The 23,585-nt window shown below is 40.6% G+C and overlaps 1 protein-coding gene across 1 annotated transcript in view; it reads left to right on the forward strand.

Annotated features, from left to right (window-relative positions):
- Positions 1-942: 942 nt before the first annotated feature.
- WDR26 (WD repeat domain 26) overlaps positions 943-23,585 on the forward strand; it is a 29,559-nt gene continuing 6,916 nt past the window's right edge. Inside the window, exons 1-11 of the mRNA XM_084262269.1 lie at positions 943-1,721; positions 3,328-3,427; positions 3,557-3,664; positions 10,218-10,354; positions 10,939-11,036; positions 11,593-11,749; positions 16,171-16,309; positions 20,155-20,295; positions 21,594-21,713; positions 22,436-22,581; positions 23,092-23,170. Of these exons, the coding sequence (XP_084118395.1) occupies positions 1,360-1,721; positions 3,328-3,427; positions 3,557-3,664; positions 10,218-10,354; positions 10,939-11,036; positions 11,593-11,749; positions 16,171-16,309; positions 20,155-20,295; positions 21,594-21,713; positions 22,436-22,581; positions 23,092-23,170 (1,587 nt within the window). The 5' untranslated portion in view covers positions 943-1,359. The remainder of the gene's footprint in view (positions 1,722-3,327; positions 3,428-3,556; positions 3,665-10,217; positions 10,355-10,938; positions 11,037-11,592; positions 11,750-16,170; positions 16,310-20,154; positions 20,296-21,593; positions 21,714-22,435; positions 22,582-23,091; positions 23,171-23,585) is intronic.

Consider the following 23,585-nt stretch of genomic DNA (forward strand, 5'->3'; position numbering starts at 1 on the left):
GAGAATATTGAAAAAAAAAAAAGAAAATCAGAAAATTCCTGTCTCTAAACCAAATAATGCATGTTATTTCTTCAAGATACTATTTTTAAAGACCAAGATTTCACTCATCTCATGACTTCTGATCAGATTTGGCTGAGGCTTTGACTTTCCCCTCCATTGCACAGGAGGGAGACACCTCAGAGCAGACACTGGGACTCCCCCGTGTCTTACAACAGCCTGACCTGACAAGTATGACCCAACTCTTGACATTCCTGTAAGATCTATGGCAAGAACACCATCCCCCCCCCACACACACTTCTGTGCCAATGCACACAGTGACTACAAAAGTCAAGCACATTTGAACCCTTCCAGTAACCAACCTGAGAATGACAGGATGCGACTTGATCAAGCATTTCTTCTATTTTTTTTTTAAAAAAAAACGAACACCCAAAACCCAACAGATTGCTCCAGGAAATTACTGTAACCCTCTCCTGCCCAGTCACCTCCAACACATTATAGGGATGGCCAGTCCTACAGCGGGTGCTCACCACACTGTCGTGTGTGCCCACCGTGTTCGACTTCTCACGTCCCCAGCACCGGGCTCTCACCCCGGGTCTGACAGGTGCGGGCACACACCGGGCACACGCACAGGACCCCCGGGATCCCCCGGGGCAGGGCGCCTTATGGCCCCCATATGCATCGGCAGACCCTGGCGCGGAGGCCGGGAGGGCAGTGCGCGGGGCGACCGGCAACAGTCCGGCAGGGCCCTGCAGCGACCTCGGGGCCTGCCCCACCGCCGCCCCCCGGCCCCTATAGGGCCCGTGCCCCACGCCCAGCCCCGGGCGGCGGAAGTGTGTGTAGGGGGCAGTATAGGAATTTCCTGTGACGTCCCGGCCCGGACTCCATTAGGCTGCAGCTGGGCTGAGGAGAGACAAACCCAGCGGGCAGCGAGCGGAACGGGCCGGGCTCCTGGGGCTGCCGGGCGGGGGCTCAGGGCAGCGGCGGCCGCCATCGCCAGAGGGAGCCCCGAGCGGGCGGCGGCGCTGCCTCCGGGACCCCCGGGGGGCACAAGGCCCCGCTCCGCCTCCCCTCACCCCCGCCTCCCTCCCCCCCCGGCTTCCCACCACGGCCGCTCTCGGCGAGGAAACTCTGGCCTCCGCTTCCTCCTCCTCCGACTCGGACACCGGCGGAGCCTCCCCGCCCCCGCGGAAGAAAGCCCGGGCCTCCCCGGCGGCGGCGGTGGAGGGAGCAGGAGAGCCCGGGGCTTCCGCGGGCAGAGCAGGCCTCACCTCGTCCCAGTCCCCCTCGCTCCCCGCCGGGCTCGCCCCCGCCGCCGCCCCACTCAGAGGCAGCAGCAGCAGCAGCGGCGTCTGCAGCGCCATGCAGGCCAATGGGGCAGGAGGGGGCCAGCAGCAGCAGCAGCCGCCGCAGGGCCCGGCGGGCCCGGAGCTAGGCTGCTTGGGCGCCCAGAACGGCGAGGCCTCGGCGGGCACGGCCGCCGGCGATCAGCTGGCACACGCTAACGGTCTGCTGCCCTCGGCCAACAGTGGCGGCGGCGGCGGCAGCCCCGGCGGCCTCAGTGTCAACAACGGGGTGCCCGCCGCCGGGGGTCCCGGCCCGGCCGCCGCGGAGCTGGGGGGCAGCGGCGGCGGCAGCGCCCTGAAGAAGAAGAAGCGGCTCTCGCAGTCCGACGAAGACGTGATCCGGCTGATAGGGCAGCACCTCCATGGACTGGGCCTTAAGTAAGTGGACGCGGCCGCGGGGAGGCCGCGGTCGGCAAAGGGGAGCGCAGACGCCGGGGGGGGGAGGGGGGGCGGCTGTTGGGGAACGGGGCTCCTTCCCTCCCCGCGCCGTCGGAGGCGCTCTGACCGTGGGGCCGGGGGAGGCCCCACGCAAACACCCCGCTGTCCTCTCTCTCCGCGGGGTCGCAGGGGGCCGGTGGTCCCGGTGAGGATGGGTAGCCCGAAGCGAGGAGCTCGGGGGGGGCGGGGGGAGGGTTGGGGGTCGGGAGAGAGAGTAAGGGATCTCCGGAGCAGGGGTTGGTAGCAAAAACTACGCTGTCACAGCCTTGTAGTCCCCAACGAGGAAGAGAGCAGTGCCTGGGTGCGAGGCAGAGCAGTGGGGCAGGCCCGCTCGCAAAAAAAATGGAGCCGGAGATGTGTTTTCCAAGCCTGTGGCGGTCAGGTTCGGTGTCTGCGAAGGGACAGGCCGAGAGCTTCCTCTGCCAGGGATGGCAATATGGAAGTCGAGTTGCACACCGATAAGGCCAGATCAATACAAATGTTTTAGTGGGGGAGAAGTTATCTGGTAAATATAATGGAGCCTGCAAGTGAGGGAGGGGGAGGGAAGGGGCGGTTTTTTGCAGGTTACCTCCAAGATTTGGTTTGTCAGCTGGGAGGAAGTGAGCATAAACTAAATTGTCACTTAAATAGTCTGTTTGGTTTCACTCCGAAGGCCTTGGTCCCTATAAATGGTGATGGCCTCTGCAGATTTGTGCTGGACGCAGCCTTTTGATAATACTAATTTATGGTCTACAGCTAATCTTATGTTGGCTCTTTCTTAAAATCAGAATAGGGAAAATAATTTCCTGGGTTTAGTAGGAGAAGCCTGAGGATTCAGCCGCAACGCTCACTTTGTGAGTAAAGCCGAAGCCAACATGTCAGCATTTGGGAAGGAGGTTAGAGAAGCCCTGTAAAGTTTTCACGTAACTGCCACAAAAGAAGTTTTCAAAACACTGTGGAGTGGGTCAATTGTAGAGAACTTAACACATAAAATAAATTGCGTCTGACACAAGAGACTAGTTTACAGCAGCAGGCAACTCGTGACTGTTCATAGATGGCACCACAGTAAATAAGCTATTTTTAGTGTAAAAGGGGGAGGGCTACAGGTTCATGAGTTTGTTTATTTTATTTTAAGGAGCCAGTCTTTTAATATATGCTGAAGAAGAGAAAGGCCTGTTGCAAATGTAGTGGTTCTCCATGCTCTTTTATGGGGGAGGAGAAAAGGGGGGGGGGCAGGGGATTGTAGCCAGTAGCTAACAGCTTTCTAGTCTATGTCTTCCTTCATGAAGTTTATCTTCTGTGCAGGGATGGCTGTTTGTGGTGGCTGGTAAGTCACATACTTTATGGTACTTCAGCGAAGCTTTCAAGCTCTTTGTCAACTTGCTTTAGATATAGGTAGCTGTGTACATGTCTCAGGAAACCAACTCTTTCTGGACAACCATCTGAATCTGATCATGGTATTCTTTATTAAAGTTACTTTTAAATATGGTTAACTATTATCATAGCAGGCGGTATATTTGTGAGGGTAAAACTGGTCGGGTTTTTTTACACTGTATCTCTCCTGCAGCCAGACTGTTGATCTTCTCATGCAAGAGTCAGGATGTCGTTTAGAACATCCTTCTGCTACCAAATTCCGCAATCATGTCATGGAAGGAGAATGGGATAAGGTAACGTAGGGCTTATAGGACTGTATTAACCACTGTTTAAATTTATAGTATCTGAGAGAGAACTCAAAATCCACCATCCTTACGTACTTCTTTGTTTTTGTTTTTTTTTTCTTATGCCTATTTCTGCAGGCTGAGAACGACCTGAATGAACTTAAGGCCTTAGTGCATTCTCCGCATGCAATTGTGGTAAGAGGCACACTTGAATTCTTTCAGAGTTGTATAGTTGGACTAATTGTAGTGGTGTAATCACCATGGAGTTGGTTGTCCTCAGTTCTTGTTTTCTTTTTTGTTTACTTTAAGCAGCTTGCATGCTGTATCAAATGTCATATTAATCTGAACTTTCTAAATTCTTTTTTAGAATGTGAGATAGGAAGCCCAAAAGTATTGAGGCTAATGTTTGGTGTACTGAACGTTAAAGCTTTGCTGAACATACTTTAGTGATAAAATATAAATCCTGTAACAGTCCTAAATTAGGTCAGTTTGCATAGAAACTGGTTATTTTGAATATTAATCTAAAACTGGAAATGCTTCTCGCAATCTATGTGTTTGTGAGTTGGGTTTTCTTGAGGGAAGAGAAGTTCAGAAATAAAATGCAGTGATACTAATGTGGAGTGGGCATTGTAACAGAACAATACAAAAATATAGAAACAGCTATAGACCATGAACAATACTGTTGCTTTTCCAGATGGCTTCTAAAGAGCAAATGCATTTGTATTGCTGTTTGGGATTTTATTTAGAGCTTTTTCTCTTTGGCTGGCTTTTTTTTTTTAAAGATGAACCTAGAAATAAAAGGTTGGTAGATCGGTAGATCCTGTGACTTGACAATTGCAATATGTGTTGTTATGACTTCGCTCACTTTGAGGACACTATTTCTTACTTTGATATTTTTTTTTTCTATTTCGAGGTGAAAATCATTACTTGGCTCTTCAAACAGCTTATTCTGTTGTGTTTAAACGTTTATTTTAACAAAAGGACGTTAGAACCGTAGGGTCACTTAGGAAGAAAACAGTAGCAAAGGCTTTTTGAAGTGTCTGTGACTGTAAACAATGAAGAATCAGCTGATGGCTGCTTAGCTCCACTTCTAGCTGATTCATTTGTTGTCAAGACAATTTCCTGTCTGGTGGGGGAGGGAGAGAAAGAGAGAACAGGAAGTGAAGTAGGAAAACAGATGTTTAACAAAACATCAGAGGGTACTTGACAGAAGATTACATTCTGTTCTATTATATTGGTTCAAGCTTAGCACCTCTTTGTTAGACTAGTTGTTCACGTTTTGTTTTCTCGAAGAGTTGATAGTACAAGATTTACTGTTCAAGTAGTTTAGAACATTGCACACAGCTTTCAACAGTTTGTGGAGACTAAAAGTATGAAACCACCTTATCTGAATATGAATGGTTGTTTGACTGTTATTTTCTCATATAACTTCTGAAGATAACAAGTTTCTCAGTAGTATTAAAGCTTTTTATGTCTCTGTGAATCGAGATTTAGCTGAGTATCAGTAGTGTTGTACATTATGGAGAACTTAATTTGAGTCAAAAAGGGTTTTTTTCCTCCTTTTGTTTTGGAAGCCTCTAAAAGCATGGTGGTTTTTAATGTTGCTGTCTAACTGCTTGAGTAAAACTTGGTGCAATAACAATGCTTGGTTTAGACAGAACTTCACCTGAACCAGATATTAACTATTTTCTTCTTAAAGTTGTTCTGCCTTACATAGACATGTGATTTAAAAGAGATAATGGTATGAAATGTCTTGTGTGTGTGTGTTAGTTAGCCAGTGCTGATTTGCAGAGTTGAGTCGAGCTCGTGCGTGCTCCATCGTGTGCACACTGTCTCTGTCTCGCTCCACGCCCGGCACTTCTCTGTACACGGCTGAGATTGTGGCTGGGCATTAGTGTAGTCAGCACCTGGAAAACTAGTGAAAAATCATCACAGGTAAGGAGGGATGCTTGATGTTCTGCAGGTAATCCTTATTGCAACAAAGTCAGAGCTAATGAAGATGGTAAATGTCTTGATTAGGGAAAAGTCCAAACAAGATGCTGCTGCAGGTAACTCTTTAAAAACAGAAAATTAGATTCTGTGTTTCCTGACTTGTGACTCATACTGCATGACTAGAAGTTTCACAAATGTGTGCATACAAGAAGAATGGGTACCTAAAAGTTTAGATGACACACAGTGTTTAACAAGGGTGGGTGGGTGTTTGGTGGCTTGTTCTTTGCTTGGTGGCTCGGTTGTGGGTGGCTTGGTTTTTTTCCTTACAGTGATCTGACCTGGACAAAATAACCAGGTTATATAGTTGCTCTTGAAATGTCTGGTCAGTCAAGGGGATGTGTACATATTTTGAAAATTCTATTTGTCTTTTCCTTATTTCTACAAAGTGGTGGAAGTTCTACAGGTGAAAACACTTAACATGAAATGACTGTTCTCTGTTTGTAAACCTTTGCTGTGTTTTGATATATTGGGTTGTCTGCTATTTGTCAATGCGACTGCGTGCTATGTAGTGTATGATTAGTCATGTGTACTTATCCAGCATCTAAGATACAGCTGTCTTGAGACAAACTGTAGGAAAACTTTATAGTTGATTCAAGCATGTTGTTTTTCCTCGAGTGATGCTTAGAAAATACCAGCTTCAAGCCAGCCCAAAGTTTTGCTTGCTTTAGGGGTACTCAAGCACATCATGGCATCTATCTTCGGCAACTAATTTAACCTAGTAAGAAATGTGGAGATTATTTGTTTATAGTCGTCTAGAATATACTTTCAAATTGTCCTGTTTACTCTTTATTTTCATTTACTTAAATGGGCCTTCTCCCAAGTTTTGGAGTTATACAGCCTGCAGCAGGCAGTAGAATTTAAAAAAAAAAAAAAAAGGCTTTGATCTTTGTTATTTAAGCAAAGTGCTCCACCTGCCTGTGTGGTGTGCCTCTTGCTACCAGGATTAAGGGTAGTTCCCTATTAGAATGAATTACCAAATCCTGTCACTTAAGGAGCACGTTTGAAGCTTCGTGAGATTCTATAGGTTGGAATATTTTCTGCCTTTTACGTATCAAATCTTATGTTTAAGTTTTGGATGGTTAAGTGCTTTTATCGGTATTTTACAAGACTGCCAAAGTAATGAGGGCTACAGAGTAATGAAAATTGGGGTATTAGTTCTGCAGGCTATAAGCAGGTAGCTACTGCCTTGAGTTTGTCTTGAAACATAAGCTGATAATTTCAGCATGTCTTTTATTTACTGTCTTCATTTCAAAGAAGAGTTGTTTCAGCAGGGTTTACTTAATTATTTTGAACATGTAGTACAGAAATGGAATGGTTGTGGAGCTTAATATATACAGGTCAAATAAGATGAAAATCTAATCCTAAAATTAGGTTATTACACATTTTATTCCTTAAGTGTCTGAAGACTTGGTCATGTAACTAGTGCTCAGAATGGCCCAGTTTCTTGACTGTAGTAGGATGCTTGTTCTACTGTTTTGGGTTATTTTGCTGAGGTTTTTGCCTTCAGTTACTTACTGAAGTGAATTGGTGGTGTGCGCACAACTTCTAGAATTTAAGATTTTACAAGGGACTTTCCTATTAGCAGTTAGGGCAGCCGAGGAGTAAAGAACTAAACGCTTGTGTTAGTAACCAAAGGCTGCAGTTTGAAGAAAGCAAAGTGCTGGTAGTACATACATGAAAAGAAACAAAACCCCCTGTAAATCTATTAATTCTTAGTTTTGCCCCAGGGTGACCAGAGGTTCAACTTACACTTTAATAGCTTCTAGAAACAACAAAGTACTGCACTTTATCCTCAGAGTTAAAAAGTCAGGATGAGGTAATGATAACTGAACAAAACCAGCGAGACTGCAGTACTAAAACTGTTGGATTTGGCTGTTCCCTGGGCCCTGCTGGGTGAAGAATCTTTGCTGTAAACTAAGCAGCGGTGGTGTCTGGGTTTCAATTGTTCAACAGTTAAGAGTTTAATGATGTTGAATTTCCATTGCAAACACTGAGATGATAACAACAGATCCCAGACACTTCTATTGCATTGTACATGATGTAATTTGGATTATGATAATTTTTATTTCCCTTCTTTGGAAGGAAGCTGAAGAATATGGAGAATGAGTAAGCTGTTCTTGTGGGTGCCTTGCATCAGATTAGCTTTATACTCGTTCTGTTCTGCTTAAATAGTGAGGTGGGTTTTTTTTGCTTTATAGTTGCCAGTATTATAAACAGTTCTCTTTCCTTCTAGAAGACTTAATTTGAGCTGTAGAAGAGATAATACACTAAAAGAGGTCTTGCCTGCCCTGAGAAGGTGGTATTAGAAGTAATTGGCTGTAATATTAGTAGGGCACATAAGTAGTTGAGAGAAAATAAAGACAGAATTCAGTTGATCAGTGAAATCTGTTTGTCAGAAAAGTCAATAGTTGTACAAAAATAAGTGATAGAAGGCTCTGATATATTAAAAAACCAAAGACTTGATCTGTGATGTCACTAGAGTGTGGTTTGCCTTAAGGATATGCTGTAGGGTGAGTTTTGGAGCAGTTATCAAAATAGCTTAGAAATCAGTTTAATTTCCCTGTCAATGCTTTAGTCCCTGCCTTTTGTTGTAGATAAGCAGTTTGAAACTGTAATTTATTTCTTATTCTAATTCTCCAGTATATTAACAGTAGACTCCTGCATAAAGCGTATAGGACTGTGATGTTCTGGAGGCTTTTGTATTCCTAGTATGCCAAAGTCACATATGACATTGATGACTTTATTTTTTTCTTAATTATGCTTTCTAACCCCAAACTGAAGTTATACTTGTTTGGCTAACTTGGCAACAACGTTCTGCATGGTACTGTTCTGTAATGCTTCCTGGAAGTTGTTGAGACTGATGTTACAAAAACTGGTTTTAGGCTTTTCTACTCTTTTTTACTTTTCCCCCTAAATTACGAAAGTAACATACCAAGACTTAAAAAGTGGGGAGGGAGAAAGATTAATTATAGATATGGCTATCACATTTAAAGACTATATAAACTTAATAAATAATGTTAAATAGATGAATGGATAAAGATGAGTTGGAGGGATTGTAGGTTTGATTACCAACTGGAAATATCAGACTTCTTATCTGATGGTGGTCATCGATGTTGAGTGACCAAGAGGAATATAATATGGTATGTGCCTACTACCTGAGCACCTCCATGCATCCTTGTAAGCACGTGCATAGCTGGGAGAAGAAGCTCTTATCCCTCCTGCTGGTAGTGTATAAGCAAACAGCGTGAGATCTGCTGGCCTACTGCATGGAACCACCACTGAGGCTGTAAATAATTGGGATATCATTCTTTTGTCTGTCTACATGTGAGAACACCAAAAAAATGTTTTCTCAAATGGAAAAAGAGTACAGTGATTCTCTAACAATTCCAAGTCCAAATAACCTGAAGAACTGGATGGGGAATGTAATATTGGTTTGTCTGTCGCATGCAGGACAGTAGAGTACTACAGATGTGTTTGAACATAAATCACCTTTACTATGTAATGTTTCAAGTGTCACAAAGCTGTGGGATAAATTAATAGCATTCTGCGTGGAAACTTTATTCTTTTTAAGAATTGAATGTCTCTAGAAGCTAAAGCTGCCTTGTTTTAGCTTTGGGTTTTACATATAGCAAGCCTTAAACTTTCACATAAGCTTTAAGAGGACAGGAACATCTTAAAACTTCCTGATTATCCCTCTGCTTAAGGAGGCTGGCAGTGTGTTTGAAACTAAGTAAACATTGACCAAATATGAGCATGAAAATAGTGAGGTGCTAGAGGACTGACAAAGAAAAGGAAAGCAGTGATTGAACTTGTGGTGGTATATTCATTAGAAAAGCAAATGTGTTTTTCTATACTTAATCTTCATTCTGCTTATCGCTTACATGTCTAAGAATGTACATTTTCCTCTTCAACCTGGTGAGTCATGTGGTCCAGAAATGTCTTTTCTTCCTGATAACTGCTAGCAGTAAAGATGTGGAAACACTGATTAGTTGGTTTAATCCAGAAAAAAAACCAAACTACGTTTGTAATAAACTGGTATTGGAAACTTCTAAGCCTTTGTATTTTTGAATACAGTAAATACATGCCTGCATTTTCTTTTTTATTTTTACTTTTTGTTGTTAGAACAGCAAGCTTGCTTATTTTGTAAAAATAAAATAACAAAAAATGGTACCAGATGAAAGTAATACTAAGATATAGCAGTGGCTACTTGGATCATTTTTAAGGATTACAGAAAAAAAGATTTTTTACACTTAGGAATCAATTCTTACAACACCCAAGGAAAATAACTTAACATGGGACCACAAAATAAAACCTTAGGCAGTGTCCATTTGTTATTGCTGTATGTTATGCAGCTATGCAAACAATCCATGTCAGCTCCTATGCAAGCAGTATGAGAACTTGTTGAGTTGGCCTGTTGTGTTCTGTCATGCAGTCTAAAATGTGTGATTAGATGCTTTTGGGTGCTTTTCTTGATAGGATTCCCAACCTTATATTCTGTCTGCTTTGGGGTTTGAAGATCGGTGGCTGAAAAGGGAGTGAGTATGAAAATGAGGCAAGTTGAAGGGGGGAACTGAGAAGTGAGGTAGGAAGACACATGCAGCCCCATAAGGCAGGAAGGAAATTAATGGATAACTTGTTGCAATTTTGTTGAAAACCCAGCAAAAAGATTCTGAGTAATGAAACATTACATATAGCTGTATTTCTGAAGGGCATAGTAGAATGGTTTCTACTGTTCTGTTTAGGCTCAAACGTTTTCTGAAACTTCAGTCAACCTTTTTCCCCTGACTGCTGCTTTCTGTCATGTCAGAGGATGAAGTTTTTGCTGCTGCAGCAGAAGTACCTGGAGTACCTGGAGGATGGCAAGGTCCTGGAGGCACTTCAAGTTCTACGCTGTGAACTGACGCCTCTGAAATATAATACAGAACGCATTCATGTCCTCAGTGGGTAAGTGCTTGGACTTTGGGAGATCTTTCAGTGGAATCTTCTAAGTTCCATAGCTTTTGCTAGCTGACACTGTAAAAACTCAAACTGTATTAAAACTACTATCCTGTTGATTAATAAGCTGTAGTGAGATATGCTGTAGTGGTGAGTAAAGATGACAGTAGACAGTGTTGTGTTTCAGATGCTTGAAAATAGCCTGATTATTGTTTACTCTATTCTTAGAACAAAGTTAATACATTCATGTGTATGGTCATCTAATCTTGAGAATTGCTAGCATGTTATGTTCTAATTGAGTAAGTAGGTGAATGTATATATTTTTTTCTTAGGGAAGGTAAAAATGTCTTATTTTCATCTAAAATCTGTTTGTATGTTGTTTTTCTTTTGCCAATTTGTAGATACTTGTTCTGAAGATGATGTGTGTTTGTGTGAAATAGTTCCCTGCCTTTTTTCCTATCAGTCTCAAGCTTAAGTCAGTCACCTGTTTCCCATTCATTCAGAATGTTATGATATCTGCCATGTTCAAAAGTGGAAAGAATGATTCCAGAAAGACTTGGTCTGTTGGTGTGTGTGTGTGCTCTTTCGAACAGGTATCTGATGTGTAGCCATGCAGAAGACTTGCGTGCAAAAGCGGAGTGGGAAGGGAAAGGAACAGCTTCCAGATCTAAACTTTTGGACAAACTCCAGAGTAAGATGTTCCAGTGTTAGAATTTATTCCCACCTCTATAAATCCAGTCTGTTTTACATAATGATGTATCCCAGGGGATAGGCGCTTAACTGTGCTTGCTGGTGGTTGTGTTTGTATTTCTTGGTGAACGGGGATGCCTTTTTGTACCTTTACCCTTTGGTCTTCTGTAGCTGACCTTTTGCTGTCTCTGATTAAACTGTTTGTAATAGCCCTTGTTTCTAAGAGCTCTTAACAGCTGTGACTGTTTTATAGTTTTATGGATTTTGTTAAATACCTAGTTTTGAGTTAGCTTGTGCAAATGGTGGTTGTTGGCTAGGATAACATATACTACAATTGCAAATGCCTTGCATACAGTTTTGCTTTCCAGAAGTTCATGCCTCTAGATCCTGATGTATAGCTGTAAATTTGACAAGCTGTGTGCACTCTTCCTGTAGTTATTAAGCTTTGTTTACTACAGTCTCTTCCTAAAACACTCAAGTTCAAAATACACTTTTACTTGTAACTTGGTTTTGATGGGGTGTTTTTGTTCTGTTTTTTTTCCTTAACTCTTTGAAAGCATACCTACCCCCATCGGTGATGCTTCCTCCAAGGCGTTTACAGAACCTGCTACGTCAGGCCGTGGAGCTACAACGGGACCGGTGCCTATACCATAATACCAAACTAGATAGTAATCTAGACTCTGTCTCGCTGTTAATAGATCATGTTTGTAGTAGGTAAGAAACCTTTGCTACTTTTAAGATAGGTAACAATATGGGGTTTTTTGGTCTTCTTGACTGGGAAAAGACGGTTCTTGTAAAAGGGTAATCGGAGGGAGTAGGGAAAGTGTGTTTGTAAGAGACTGATAGCTGGATGTGGGGTAATGGGGTCAGACTGAAGCTTTAAAATTTTAATCAGATGGGTATGAATAGAATATATTACTATGCTAATCCTTAGTGACTTGCTTCTTGTAATTTTGGACAGACGGTCTGTTTATTCATCACCATGTGATTGCTCTGCTTTTTCATTGGAGAATTACTAGTATGTTATTTATCCAGACTGTCTTCAAGCTTGCTGGAATGCAGGAAGTCTGCTGAAGCATACTTCATGATGTCAACTTTCAGCTTCAACTTTTAATAGTGGACAGCAAGGTGCTTTTAGACACCAAGGTTAGAATAGAGTAGTAACATGCAGTAGTCACTGCTGTTTCACATAATATATAACATGAACAAAACCTACTTACTCAGATTTGTAAGGTAGTAAGAATTTAGAATCTCTTATACCTACACATTGTATCTTAAGACTATCTGGATAATATTTTTTAACAACACTTTGTTGCTTGTCAATCTTCAAGAAGCCATACTCTGGTAGACGTGAAGTGGGAGGATGTTTGTACCAAATAGCTGACTTGAGTGGCTTTTCTTCATCCTGCAGAAGTTGGCTGAGAGCTTAAAAACTCAGTGTAGCTGTAACCAGGGAATGACTGTGCATCATGCAGTAAGGGAGTGAGGGCTAGGACACCTAGAAAATAAGGGCTGTATATGATATCCTTATGTTCATGTAACAGCCAACTCTTGAGCTTATGTCAGAGGGTTTTTCATGTTAAGGTTAGTTCATCTGAGGAAGTTAAGTATTGATAAACTTGATAGAAATTCTGTGAAATCAGCTGCTTTGACCTAAGTTCTTGGGTTTCTTGGAGTCAGTTTTTAACGATGCAGACTTCCATAATACTTCACTGAAGCCATCTTAAAGTTTTAAAATTAATATTGTTGGCATTTCAAGTAACTTTTTTCCGTTTTAGTTTCCTATCTTAAGAGTTATTGGAAATTATCAAATCCTGGAATTGTGGCTTCCTTACTTCAGAAGTGAGTCTTAAAATCAGACTGATGGAAGGAGATGTTAGTCTTTCTACAAGTTCATAAATAACACTGGATGTTCTGTAGCAGATTGGGGTTTGATTAATCTCATCAGAGCATGGTTTACTGAAATTGTACTAGCTAGAGCCAGTTATAAATGGCAACATATGGAATAAATTTGGACTTTTACCCACCTGAATCTATTTGCTGACCTAAGTTTGGCCATATCTTGGTTATTTAGGTTTTTTAACCTAATGTGGTACTTTCTAAGCTTGCATATTTGGTATGTACACATATGTACATACTTGGGACTACTTTTAATTTAAAAAAAAAAAACCAAACCAGAACCCAAACCACTTCAAAATAAAGGCTTCCATTCTGTCCTCAACTCAACCTATTGTACCTACCTATTGCAGGGATCTGAGATCAGTATGTGGTGCGCTGTACATGCTGCCATGCTTGGGCTTAATGAGGTGAGTTAAAGACAGTGGAAGCCAAATTTGGATTAAACTGACAGAAGTATCTAGTCTAATAGCTTAGACAATTTAAATGATAGAACACTGACAACTTTCCCCTTCTAGTTGGAACTAATCCATTTTTTGACTTCTGGCAGTATTTTGATCAAGCATGCTTGAAATGAATTAATAGGAAAAATGTTTAACTAAAACTTAACCACCTCATAAGAGTGGGAGATAAGAGGGGGAAATTGCTGGGAGTGAAGGTGAGGGATTTAATATTATTTTGGTAAAAATCAATGCCTTTGGGGGTGGTCGCTTTTGGTTTTGAGAATGTTGAGCTTAGGTGAGTGGTTTTTATGTTGGTCTTCCCCCTCCTGGAATTCTTTTGTCTTGCTTTCATGGGAATGAACTTTACTCTGAGTTTCCAAACAGTGAAGCCTAAATGAGAGATGAATGGTGCTACTTCCTGTAGGTACCAGTTTAATGTAGCGTTTTTGGAAACAAACCATTGTGGAAGTTGAGGAATAAATGTTCTGGTTTATGTGCAGGGGATAAAAAAAAAAAAAAGTAGCTGTTTGCTTTATTTAAAACTTTGAACTCCTGTGAATGCAACAACAGATATCTTTATTAGATACTTCAGTATGTGAACAACATAATTCAAGTGTGCTGTGCTGAATGGCGTGATCTATGATGACCCTTGAGTTACAATAATTTCTAATTACCAAACCCGACAACTGGTTTTGGTTTCTTTTTTTTTGAGACTGCTGCTACTTCCTTCTGCAGAAGGGTTTTTAGTGTATGCTTTGCTATCTGTGAAGTCAGACTTGCTGGACTGTATATTTCATTAGTCAAGTGAACTCTTTCAAAGAGTACTCTGTTCTGACCAGATTGTAAATAGCATAATTCAGTAGTGGGATGAGTCTGCAGGAGCCGTATCAACTGTGCCTGTTCCCTTTTTAGGAATCCAAAAGCCACCTTGCTTTGAAAATTGTGTATTCCAGCATTATAGTGTTTACTCTTTATGTCTACAAAACCTTGACTACTGTTCTTAAACTTTAGAATACAAACATTATGTTTTATAGAGTATTTTTTAAAATTAAATATTCTGAAAAAGCTTTCCTGGGACAGAGTGTGCCCCTTGTACTTTGACTTATGGCTAAAGACTCTTTCACTTTCTAGAGCAAATTGCTGCTCTGAGGAGAAATATTAACTTACTACAATATGGCTAAATAATAATAAAACACTCTTCCTGTACGTGCACGTATCTGTGCAAGGGCTTGCCTTCCTCCCTCAAGACTTCAAGGAAAACAAAGTCTTCTTACACGGGTGGGGCTTTTTACCTTGAGCTCAGTGTTGTTCTAGTGGCAACTAGACAGCTGCTGGTCAGCTTAAAGCAGGAACCATAGCAGACTTGAGTTTCTGTAGAGCAAGTAGACCCAAGGAAGCCAACTACACACATATATGTGTACATACACACATTTTGTTTATCCTGCTCTACCATAAGACAGAATACTAGGGCTGTATGGTTGTTTAGTGCTGCTAGATAGTCCTTAAGTATGGACTAGGAAGCATCTTCTAGTAAAAGAAAATGGGATGAGAAGATACGGACACTGTATTAAGCAGGACTTCTGGCTTCTGGTAAGAAGTAGTTTGTCTGTCAACCTGGTTTGTCTATCATCAAACTGGCTTTTTTTTAAAACCCACAAATTTAAAGGAAGTAAGTGTTCTTTTAAGCCAGTTTATCTCCAGTGAGAAGTACAACTGTACATTCACAGAGACTGATGCTACATTAGTACTGTTCTGGCCTGTTAGAGTTGTGTTGCACTGAGTGCTATAAGAACTCAAGAGATAATTAAATCACTTCAGGATTCCTGCAGTTCAGAGAAGAAAAAGAAAATCTGTGGCTAGAGACTACCTCTTAGTGGATCTGCACAATGAGCTAGTAGTTAACTGCAGTATTACTTCTAAAAGTAGTCATCTGCTATAAAAGTCTACATTTATTTTAGCTTAGCTCTCATTCTGATGCAGCGGGCAAGCTGTAAATAAAATAAAACTTGTCTTCAGTTCTTACCTAACTTAATATTTTGATTGTTAGTTTTTCCTCAGTGTGTAACTGGAAGATTAAATATTAGGTCTAGAGAAATGCTTGACTCTTCTCTGTCAGTAGTTTACCATATAATATTTTGTTTATCAAACACTTAATGTTTTACACAGTGTAGATTTTGTAGGGGAAAACAGTTCAAGTTGAAAGCTCGTAATGGTGATGTGTTTAGATATAGTATGTGGTACTCTGCAAAGAAAGTGAAAAATGGCACAAAGTGAAGGCAAAAAAACACCTAACTTACTGCAAGATTCCGTTGAGAAAAAGAAACAAGTCTGTTCTTTTACTCAACTTTTGTAAGAATAGTTTCTAAAGAACTGGCAAGATACAGTGTTAAGTACTTAGAAAAACCTTGTATGTAGATAAAACATTGTGCATAGGGATCAAAGAGTTTTGGACTCCAGTATTTTTTATATGTCAAAGTATATAGTAATAAGCTCCTACACCTATAATAAGGTCTCTTCTTCCAAGTTACATGAAAGCATAACAAATTGTTAGTAGAATAAGGATAATTCCAAGTTCCTACAGTTAGTTATGACTATTTAGTGATATGAGCTTTTTACCCAGTAAGACACTTCATTCTATACTTACTTGAAGGCTCTATCTTACTAGAGGAATTTTTTTTAAGTTGCCTGGTCTTGCATTTAAGGTATTTTTTTTGTTTGAGTTTTTACTAGCTCAGTTTTAAAAAGTGTGTTACTGCTTTCTTATTAACCTACAAATCCCTCCCTTTCTTTCCCCAGGAAACAGTTCCCATGCTATACACAGCAGATACTAACGGAGCACTGTAATGAAGTGTGGTTCTGTAAATTCTCCAATGATGGCACTAAACTAGCAACAGGATCTAAGGACACAACTGTTATTATATGGCAGGTTGATCCAGTAAGTGTGAGACGTGTTAAAGTGTGTATGACTTGTCTTTCCCTTCCCTCTTCACTTTATTTTGCTAGGATGGTTTGATTTTTGGAGGACAGGCTAATCTGTAATGTAGCCCGCGGAGTAGGGTATTTCTCTGGAATGTTAATGACTGAATATGGTCAGAGTAAGTGAAGGAGGACACTTGAAAACTTGATGCCTGAGTGTAACAGGTTTGAACTGTTGGCTGCTTTGGGCAGGGCCTTTGCATGCCCCTCACCAGTAAGCACGGGGTAAAGCCTGCTAATGCTCTCCAGAGGAACTTCTCAGTTTGAAGACCTTGAGAAGCATTGGGTGAGAGTGGAAGGAACAGGGCAGTGAGGATCCTTTCTTATAAATCACTCTTCTTAGAGTATTTCTGAGCTATGTAAGCAGCTAACCCTTTTCTATTACCGTGCTGCTGTTGACATACTTGGGTTTAAATATTCTATTTCACCGTTTTACTACTTTTATTTCTGAGTAATAATATGGCATGTGCTAAACCAAATCTGTATCACTATACTACTACTTCCTACTTGCTGTTAAGATTTGCCTTGGCTTGAGATGAAAATTTAAACACTTGTCAGAATCCCCCGATGCATGGAAGTATCCCCAGCCATTTTCTTGCAGACCACGGTTTTAGGTTTTGATGCTAACATGTGGCACTACTCCCATTGCAAAATATCCTACAGCTACAAGGTTTGTTTTTCCTATCTATATCTGTTCTTACACAAATAAAAGGTTTGTGGTGGATCTAAGACACTTTGACAGGTAGAAGTAATATGAAAGTGTCTGTATATTTCATAACAGTTGAGATCTGTGCATAAGCTTGTACCTATGTGTGTAGTATTTGATGTTGTTTATGCTTATAAAGCACCATCAACAGTAGGATTCTGACCAGCTGCGTAGTTAAAAACTGTGCTGTGTGGAAGATGACAGATTTTTCTCAACTCAGTACTGGCTTTCAGTAGGAATTGAGAATGGAACTTAATCTTTCTTCTGCTGCAGGTTAGGAGGCCATATAATTTGAGCCCTTTTTGCTATTAAGATGATGAGTTTTTACCTAGCCCCCGAACTAACAGCAATTGCTATGAATGTTTCGGGCATAGCTTAACACAACTAGTGTGCTCTGGGCAGAGGGGTGCATAGCACTGTAAGCTGACTTGAGTAATTTACTAAACAAACAAGTAAATTAAAGATCAAATGTTTTCCTTGTCACTTGATTGTAGAGGTACATATTCCTTTCATATTTATGGGTTCTACTACCCAGCATCTTGGTTAGTGAATTGTTAGCTGATACCTGGTTAATCAAACCACGTAAATGTTTTGTGTGTGTTTTAGACTCACCCTTTTGGCTGGGGTTATTAGTGGAACAAAACACATAAATAATGGGAGTGCAGCTTTGTAGAGTTCTATCTTCTGTATTCGGCTACTTTAAAAAAAAAAAAAGAGAAACCTTTTCAAGAAGGTAGATGCCTAAATAAATTAGGCCAGAGCCATTTTTGTGTTTGCCAGAGCATGCCTTTCACATTTCTTGTAGAAGTTGCGAATGTCTTCTGAACCATAAGTTTAATCAAGTTTTCAAAGCTCCAGGTATTGGGAATTATTCTAATCTGTATATATAAACTACATGGAAACATCTATCCAATCTTAATTTCTTCTTTTTCTTCATCGCCTCTCCAAGTGTAATGACACTGCTTCCATGTGTTTTCTTCATTTCATACCATGAATTTCGTATTTCTTGGAAAAGAAATACGAAATTCATGGTATGAAATGAAGAAAACACTACTACATGTTCAAGCTGACTTAACTCAGGCTTCTATTTTCATTTGTTCATTTCATAGATCTTACACAGATTCAGCAGCGTTAAATGACTTGGGTGAGCTAGGTTTGTGTATGGAATACATTATTTGACTGGCACGAGGTGTGGCAGAATCTGTAGATCACAAAGAATAAGCAAAGTTGGTGCATCACCTTCTCAGGCATCTGTCATCTTTGAAGGAAGGCTTTTCCTGAAACCAACATTTCTTTCTGTGCTTTCTGAAACCTGTTGGCAGGTTTTTGGCTTTTCAGCCAAGGACCTCAACTACTGCAGACTTAAGCTGATAGCTGAATAGTTATTTCTTCTACATAACAAAAATTTGGGAAGCTATATGTACAGGATAACAGTGCTAAGATTTATTCTGGTGGAGGGTAGGAAGATGGACTAACTTTGGGGACGTTTTCCTCCAGTACCATGGATGACTGTTCCAGAGCAAATCATGGTATGGTAGTTTTGCTGTATTTGGAGATAAGTATGAGAACAGTGTGAGAGATAACAGCCACAAAGTCCTATCATTAGAAGGTTAACATCCTATGTGTCTTGTTCCTCATGAGTCTCGAATGTGATGCAGAAGTGACAGGCTACTTAATATTGATGTAAAAAGAAGTACATTGGTTGCAGGCAAGCTCCAGGATGTGAGGTGGTGTCAGACATGACTTGGTTTCCTTGTAGATCAGTTTAGCTACAGACACAGCAGTGTCTAATGCAGAATAATAATAATAACTAGAAAGGAAAAGGGGCCTTGAAGAGGTCTGTTCATTTGCCCCTCTTTCTCTGTGCTTTTAAAATTACTCTTAGCCTGCTTTCTTTCGAGGAATTCAGCTTTTTCTTGCCATTGGAACCAGCAGAGCTGCAGGCTGGCTGAGAGTCACCAAATCCCTTGCAGGTGATCCTAGGAAACAGTCCTTTGTCACAGTGTACTGCTGACCATGTCATTTTTCTGTAGAATTAAGAGGTGTTCTACTAGGTTATGCAAAAAAAGAAAGAAAAAACACAATTTGAGAAATTAAGCTTGGTTTTGAAAGGAGTTACTTGTTTATACTTACTACTTCTATTTAAAAGAAAAATCTCCCGTGCAGGAGAAAAACAAAGGGGAGGGAGGAGGTAGGGAAATGCACTTGCCCTTTTCCAAGAAGCTTCACCAAAATTGTCAGCAGTTTAACAAGCTTGGTTCTGTTTTCCTTATGAGTGTTTGGTTGTCAAGAATCAGTGCTAATACTGTATTAAAGCCTGTTTGTGTACTTAGGAAGCCAGTGTATGGTTGTTTCACAGTAGCTGTACTATTTATTTTTACAAGCTGCCTGAAAGTCATGCTTCTCTGACAGGGCAGCAGTAGAACAGTTGTTGCATAAAGGTGATATAAGATACTCTGTGTGAGCAAAGTATGCTTCATTCACTAAATCTGGCAGAAAAGATGCAGCAGCATGCTGTAGGGAACACTTCTGAAATAAGAACACCCCTCAAGGAAGCTTTTAAAAATACCTTTCTGTAAAACTTCCTCACCAGCACATACAAGGTACATTCATGTTTATTAAAATACTGGCACTTACAGGTTTTCCCTTCTGAGTGTACGTGAAGGCTTTGCTTCTCTGTTTAATCTTGACAGGATTCCAGCCTGTCCATTCTTGCCTTTACTGTTAAGAAAGTAATGTACTTCTATAAAATAGGGATAATAGTATTTTTGTATTCCTGTTCTTCTGTACTAAAGCAAGTGTAATTCATTGTGCAACGGTATCTTATGAGTTCCGTACTTGGAATCAGGGAAGATTAGAACAAAAACGCTTTGAAGTGTTTTTGTTTTGCACACTGACACACAGGCTTTCATTTTATGGCCCTAGTCCATAAACTAGCAGCTGCTTCTCCAGTAACAACATATTCATATAAAGTCTTGTAAGACGCAGATGCCAAGTTGCATAAAGCAAACTTGCTGTGCTGTACTCAAATGTACTGTATATGTGAAATCTAGTAGGAGTTCATTTGCATTGTCTCAACAGAGTCTCTCTTCTTTCAGGATACTCACCAGCTAAAGCTACTCAAGACGTTAGAAGGTCATGCATATGGTGTCTCTTACATTGCTTGGAGTCCAGATGACAACTATCTTGTTGCCTGTGGCCCAGATGATTGTTCTGAGCTTTGGCTCTGGAATGTACAAGTAAGTGGCAACTAAGAGTGGAAAAAAAAAAAAAACACCCAAACCAAACAAAACCAAACTCTGGTGTCAGGCTGCTGCTTTTAATTCATTATCTAAATGTGCTAAGTGTGAAGGAGGTCATCTTGTACAAACCTGTTGTGCAAAGGTGTGTGAGTATAAAGGAAGTGCTGATCTTCCCCTGCCCCCAGTTTCTGTGACTAAACTCAACTCTGTACAGATTTGAAATCAGAGTTCCCAGTTGCTGCTGGAATTGTGCAGCAATTCTAGTATGTCTTGTTACTGATGATTTCTGAGAAGGGATGGCATAAATCCATAGGACCTTAGAGAGCTACTGGAGAGAGGAACAGTAAATTAATCAAGAGAAGTGGGGCAGAATTATCATCTAAGGGGAACAGTTGCTTGTTGAAGATTTTAACAAGTAAAAAAAAAAAAAAAAACCAACAGAGAAGCAAACCTTCCTTTGTGTAACCCTCCCAGTAATGTTGGCAGAAGATCCACAGAGGCTTAAATTTTTTATTTCACAACTTCATAGTTCAGTCAGACGCTAGAGAATTTTGCCACTTCCTCTGTGAATTTGAATATCCTTTTCTCCTCTTGGAACTTGAGTTGTTATAAAATCTTCCCCTGCCTCAGTTGTGGGCTGTATAGACATTCTTGTGCTGCCTGGTATTCTGAACCAATTTAGTTTCCTAAAACAAAAACGTTCCCTTTTTTACACCCTTGGAATACTGTTTAATTGACTAAATTGGCTCTGTGAAGAGCACTAGAGCTGCACAAGGGAACAGAGAGAAGCCTTTGGTGTTTTGACAATGGTTAAGCTGCTCACTGGCACTCTGTCTTGTGAAACATTGGCATTAAGCTAGGGATGAAAGCTACATTTTAGCACGGAGAGCTCTAGCTTGGGGAGGAGAATATTCTAAATACTCTTAATGCTCCCAATTTTTTGCTAAAATTTAATTTGTTGTCTCTGTATTTTACTCTCCTTCTGCCTCCTTGCTTTCTATGTTTGGTTTTCTTTAATTTCATATTGGTTCTCTTACATGTTTTCCATCTTTTTTTTCCTTCTCTTTACTCATAACCTTCCACTTGTCTGACATACCAACTAGTCTGTTTCTCTTGATTTGAGGACAGGGTCACTGGAGATGCTGAAGTAATTCTTTTTATTGCATTATTCTGGAGTTTGTATTGCTTTTTAATAAAGATGTTGAAATATATGTACTTCCAGACACTATGCATGTCAAAATCATAAATGCCCCTTTGTGAAAGGGTTCTGGTATAAGGCCTTGCTTATTTTCCAGACTGGGGAGCTGAGGACAAAGATGAGCCAGTCTCATGAAGACAGTTTAACAAGTGTGGCCTGGAATCCTGATGGGAAGCGTTTTGTAACGGGAGGTCAGCGTGGACAGTTCTATCAGTGTGTAAGTTTTCTGTGTCTGTCCCATCAAAAACAAAACAAGAAATGAAGAGTTTTGTCATGGTGGAATCTGAGAGACGTATTTTTTTTTATGTGTGTGCATTAAAACTTCTGATCCTTTATAACTCAGAGCAGCAATACAGTAATGCTAGTAGTTCAGCAGCACTTCTGTGTAAAGCGGGTAGAAGGGTTCAAGCATCTCTTTGCCTGCTCAAGGGAGGATTAATGTGCTGGAAGATATTAATACCCCTATAAAAAGTGCAGTGCCTTTGTCCACAGATAATGTCTATTCCACAGTATTTTGGCTGTGTCTGTCTTAGTGTTTGTGTGCTGTCTTTGCATAGTGCAAACAAATTTGAAACTCTCATTATTTGACTAGTGTTGATTTTGGGTGGTGGTCCACAGTCTTGACCTACCTGTGTCATCTGAATTGGTGCCAGAATAACAGTGTGGTATGTAGCCCTCACTGCAGAGGTGAGTTCTGTGATGTAACATAACTTAAATTGGACATGTCATGCTTGAGGAAAGTAAGATTCTCTGCTCTCTGGAATGGGTGCCTATAAAAGCCCTTGGTAAAAACAGCCAAGTCCTAATTCATTAAGTCCTCTCTTGTACAAAGTAAGAATGCTTTCTGTAGCAATTGTATGAACAGAAGGTTAGAGAGATGTTGTGTGTCAACTCCTCAGAAATCTGAGGCTAACAGTTCTTTTTTTCTCTTCTCATCAGGATTTAGATGGTAATCTCCTTGACTCCTGGGAAGGGGTGAGAGTACAATGCCTTTGGTGCTTGAGTGATGGGAAAACCGTTCTAGCATCGGACACACACCAGCGGATTCGAGGTTATAACTTTGAGGATCTTACAGACAGGAACATGTAACTACCTCTTTCTTTGGCTTTGAATTCCTGGTTCTTAGCGTCAGAAAAAGATTGAGGGAAGGTTTGTAGGGCAGGATGGGAAATAAGTTATTAAATTGCTCTCAGTATTAAAAGACAAATAACATGGGACAAGAATTACTGAATTCCAGTTGCAGAAAGAAGCATTAAATTAAGTATTAGAAATAATCCTTGAACATTGGAGTAGGTTGTTTGTGGCTGTCTTGATGTTTCTGTCGGAGTTGTCATCTTCTCCATTCCTGGAATATTTTAGTAGGTCCTGCCTCAAAGTTGGGGGTTATTTGAGGTCTGAAGTAGCTCTTGGTCTTGGGACTTGTCATAAGTATGAGCAAACTATTGCAGACCTAACTTGTACTGACCTAGAGATGTACATACTTTCAAATGCAGAGTTGTCTTTCCCTGATAAAAGGCATGTCCTGTCTCTGATATTACTTTGGTGATGCGTCATAGGCTGTGTCCTCTTAACACTGATGTGTCTTATCATTGCAGAGTACAAGAAGATCACCCTATTATGTCATTTACTATTTCGAAAAATGGCCGTTTAGCTTTGTTAAATGTAGCAACTCAGGTGAGTTAGTGATGGCAAATGGAAATGCAAATAAATGTGCTTGCAACTGCCACCTGTTTAAAAATATTTTTGAAATTGGAATGTCCAATATTAACCAGTTGCATTTCATGTCATATGAAGGCCTTAATATGCACAAATAAAGCTTGAAGGCGGTCTTATTCTTGAGACTGATGGGGTTTGTGACCTGGTTTATAGCCAGGAGTTTCATACTATGTAATGTGTACAATTAGATGTTACTATCTGGCTGTTTCATTGAGAAGCCATGTACAGCAAGAATTGTGGCAGGTCAACATGTTTTGGGGGCTTGATAGTTAGATTTTATTTATTTCTACTTTTGGAATCTTGAGTAAGAATAGGAACTTCCACAGTGGGACAGCACAATGGAAGCTTAATCTAGTAATATGGTGTATCTTTA

The sequence above is a fragment of the Gallinula chloropus genome (assembly GCF_964237585.1).
Source record: "Gallinula chloropus genome assembly, chromosome: 3".
Lineage (NCBI taxonomy): Eukaryota > Metazoa > Chordata > Aves > Gruiformes > Rallidae > Gallinula > Gallinula chloropus.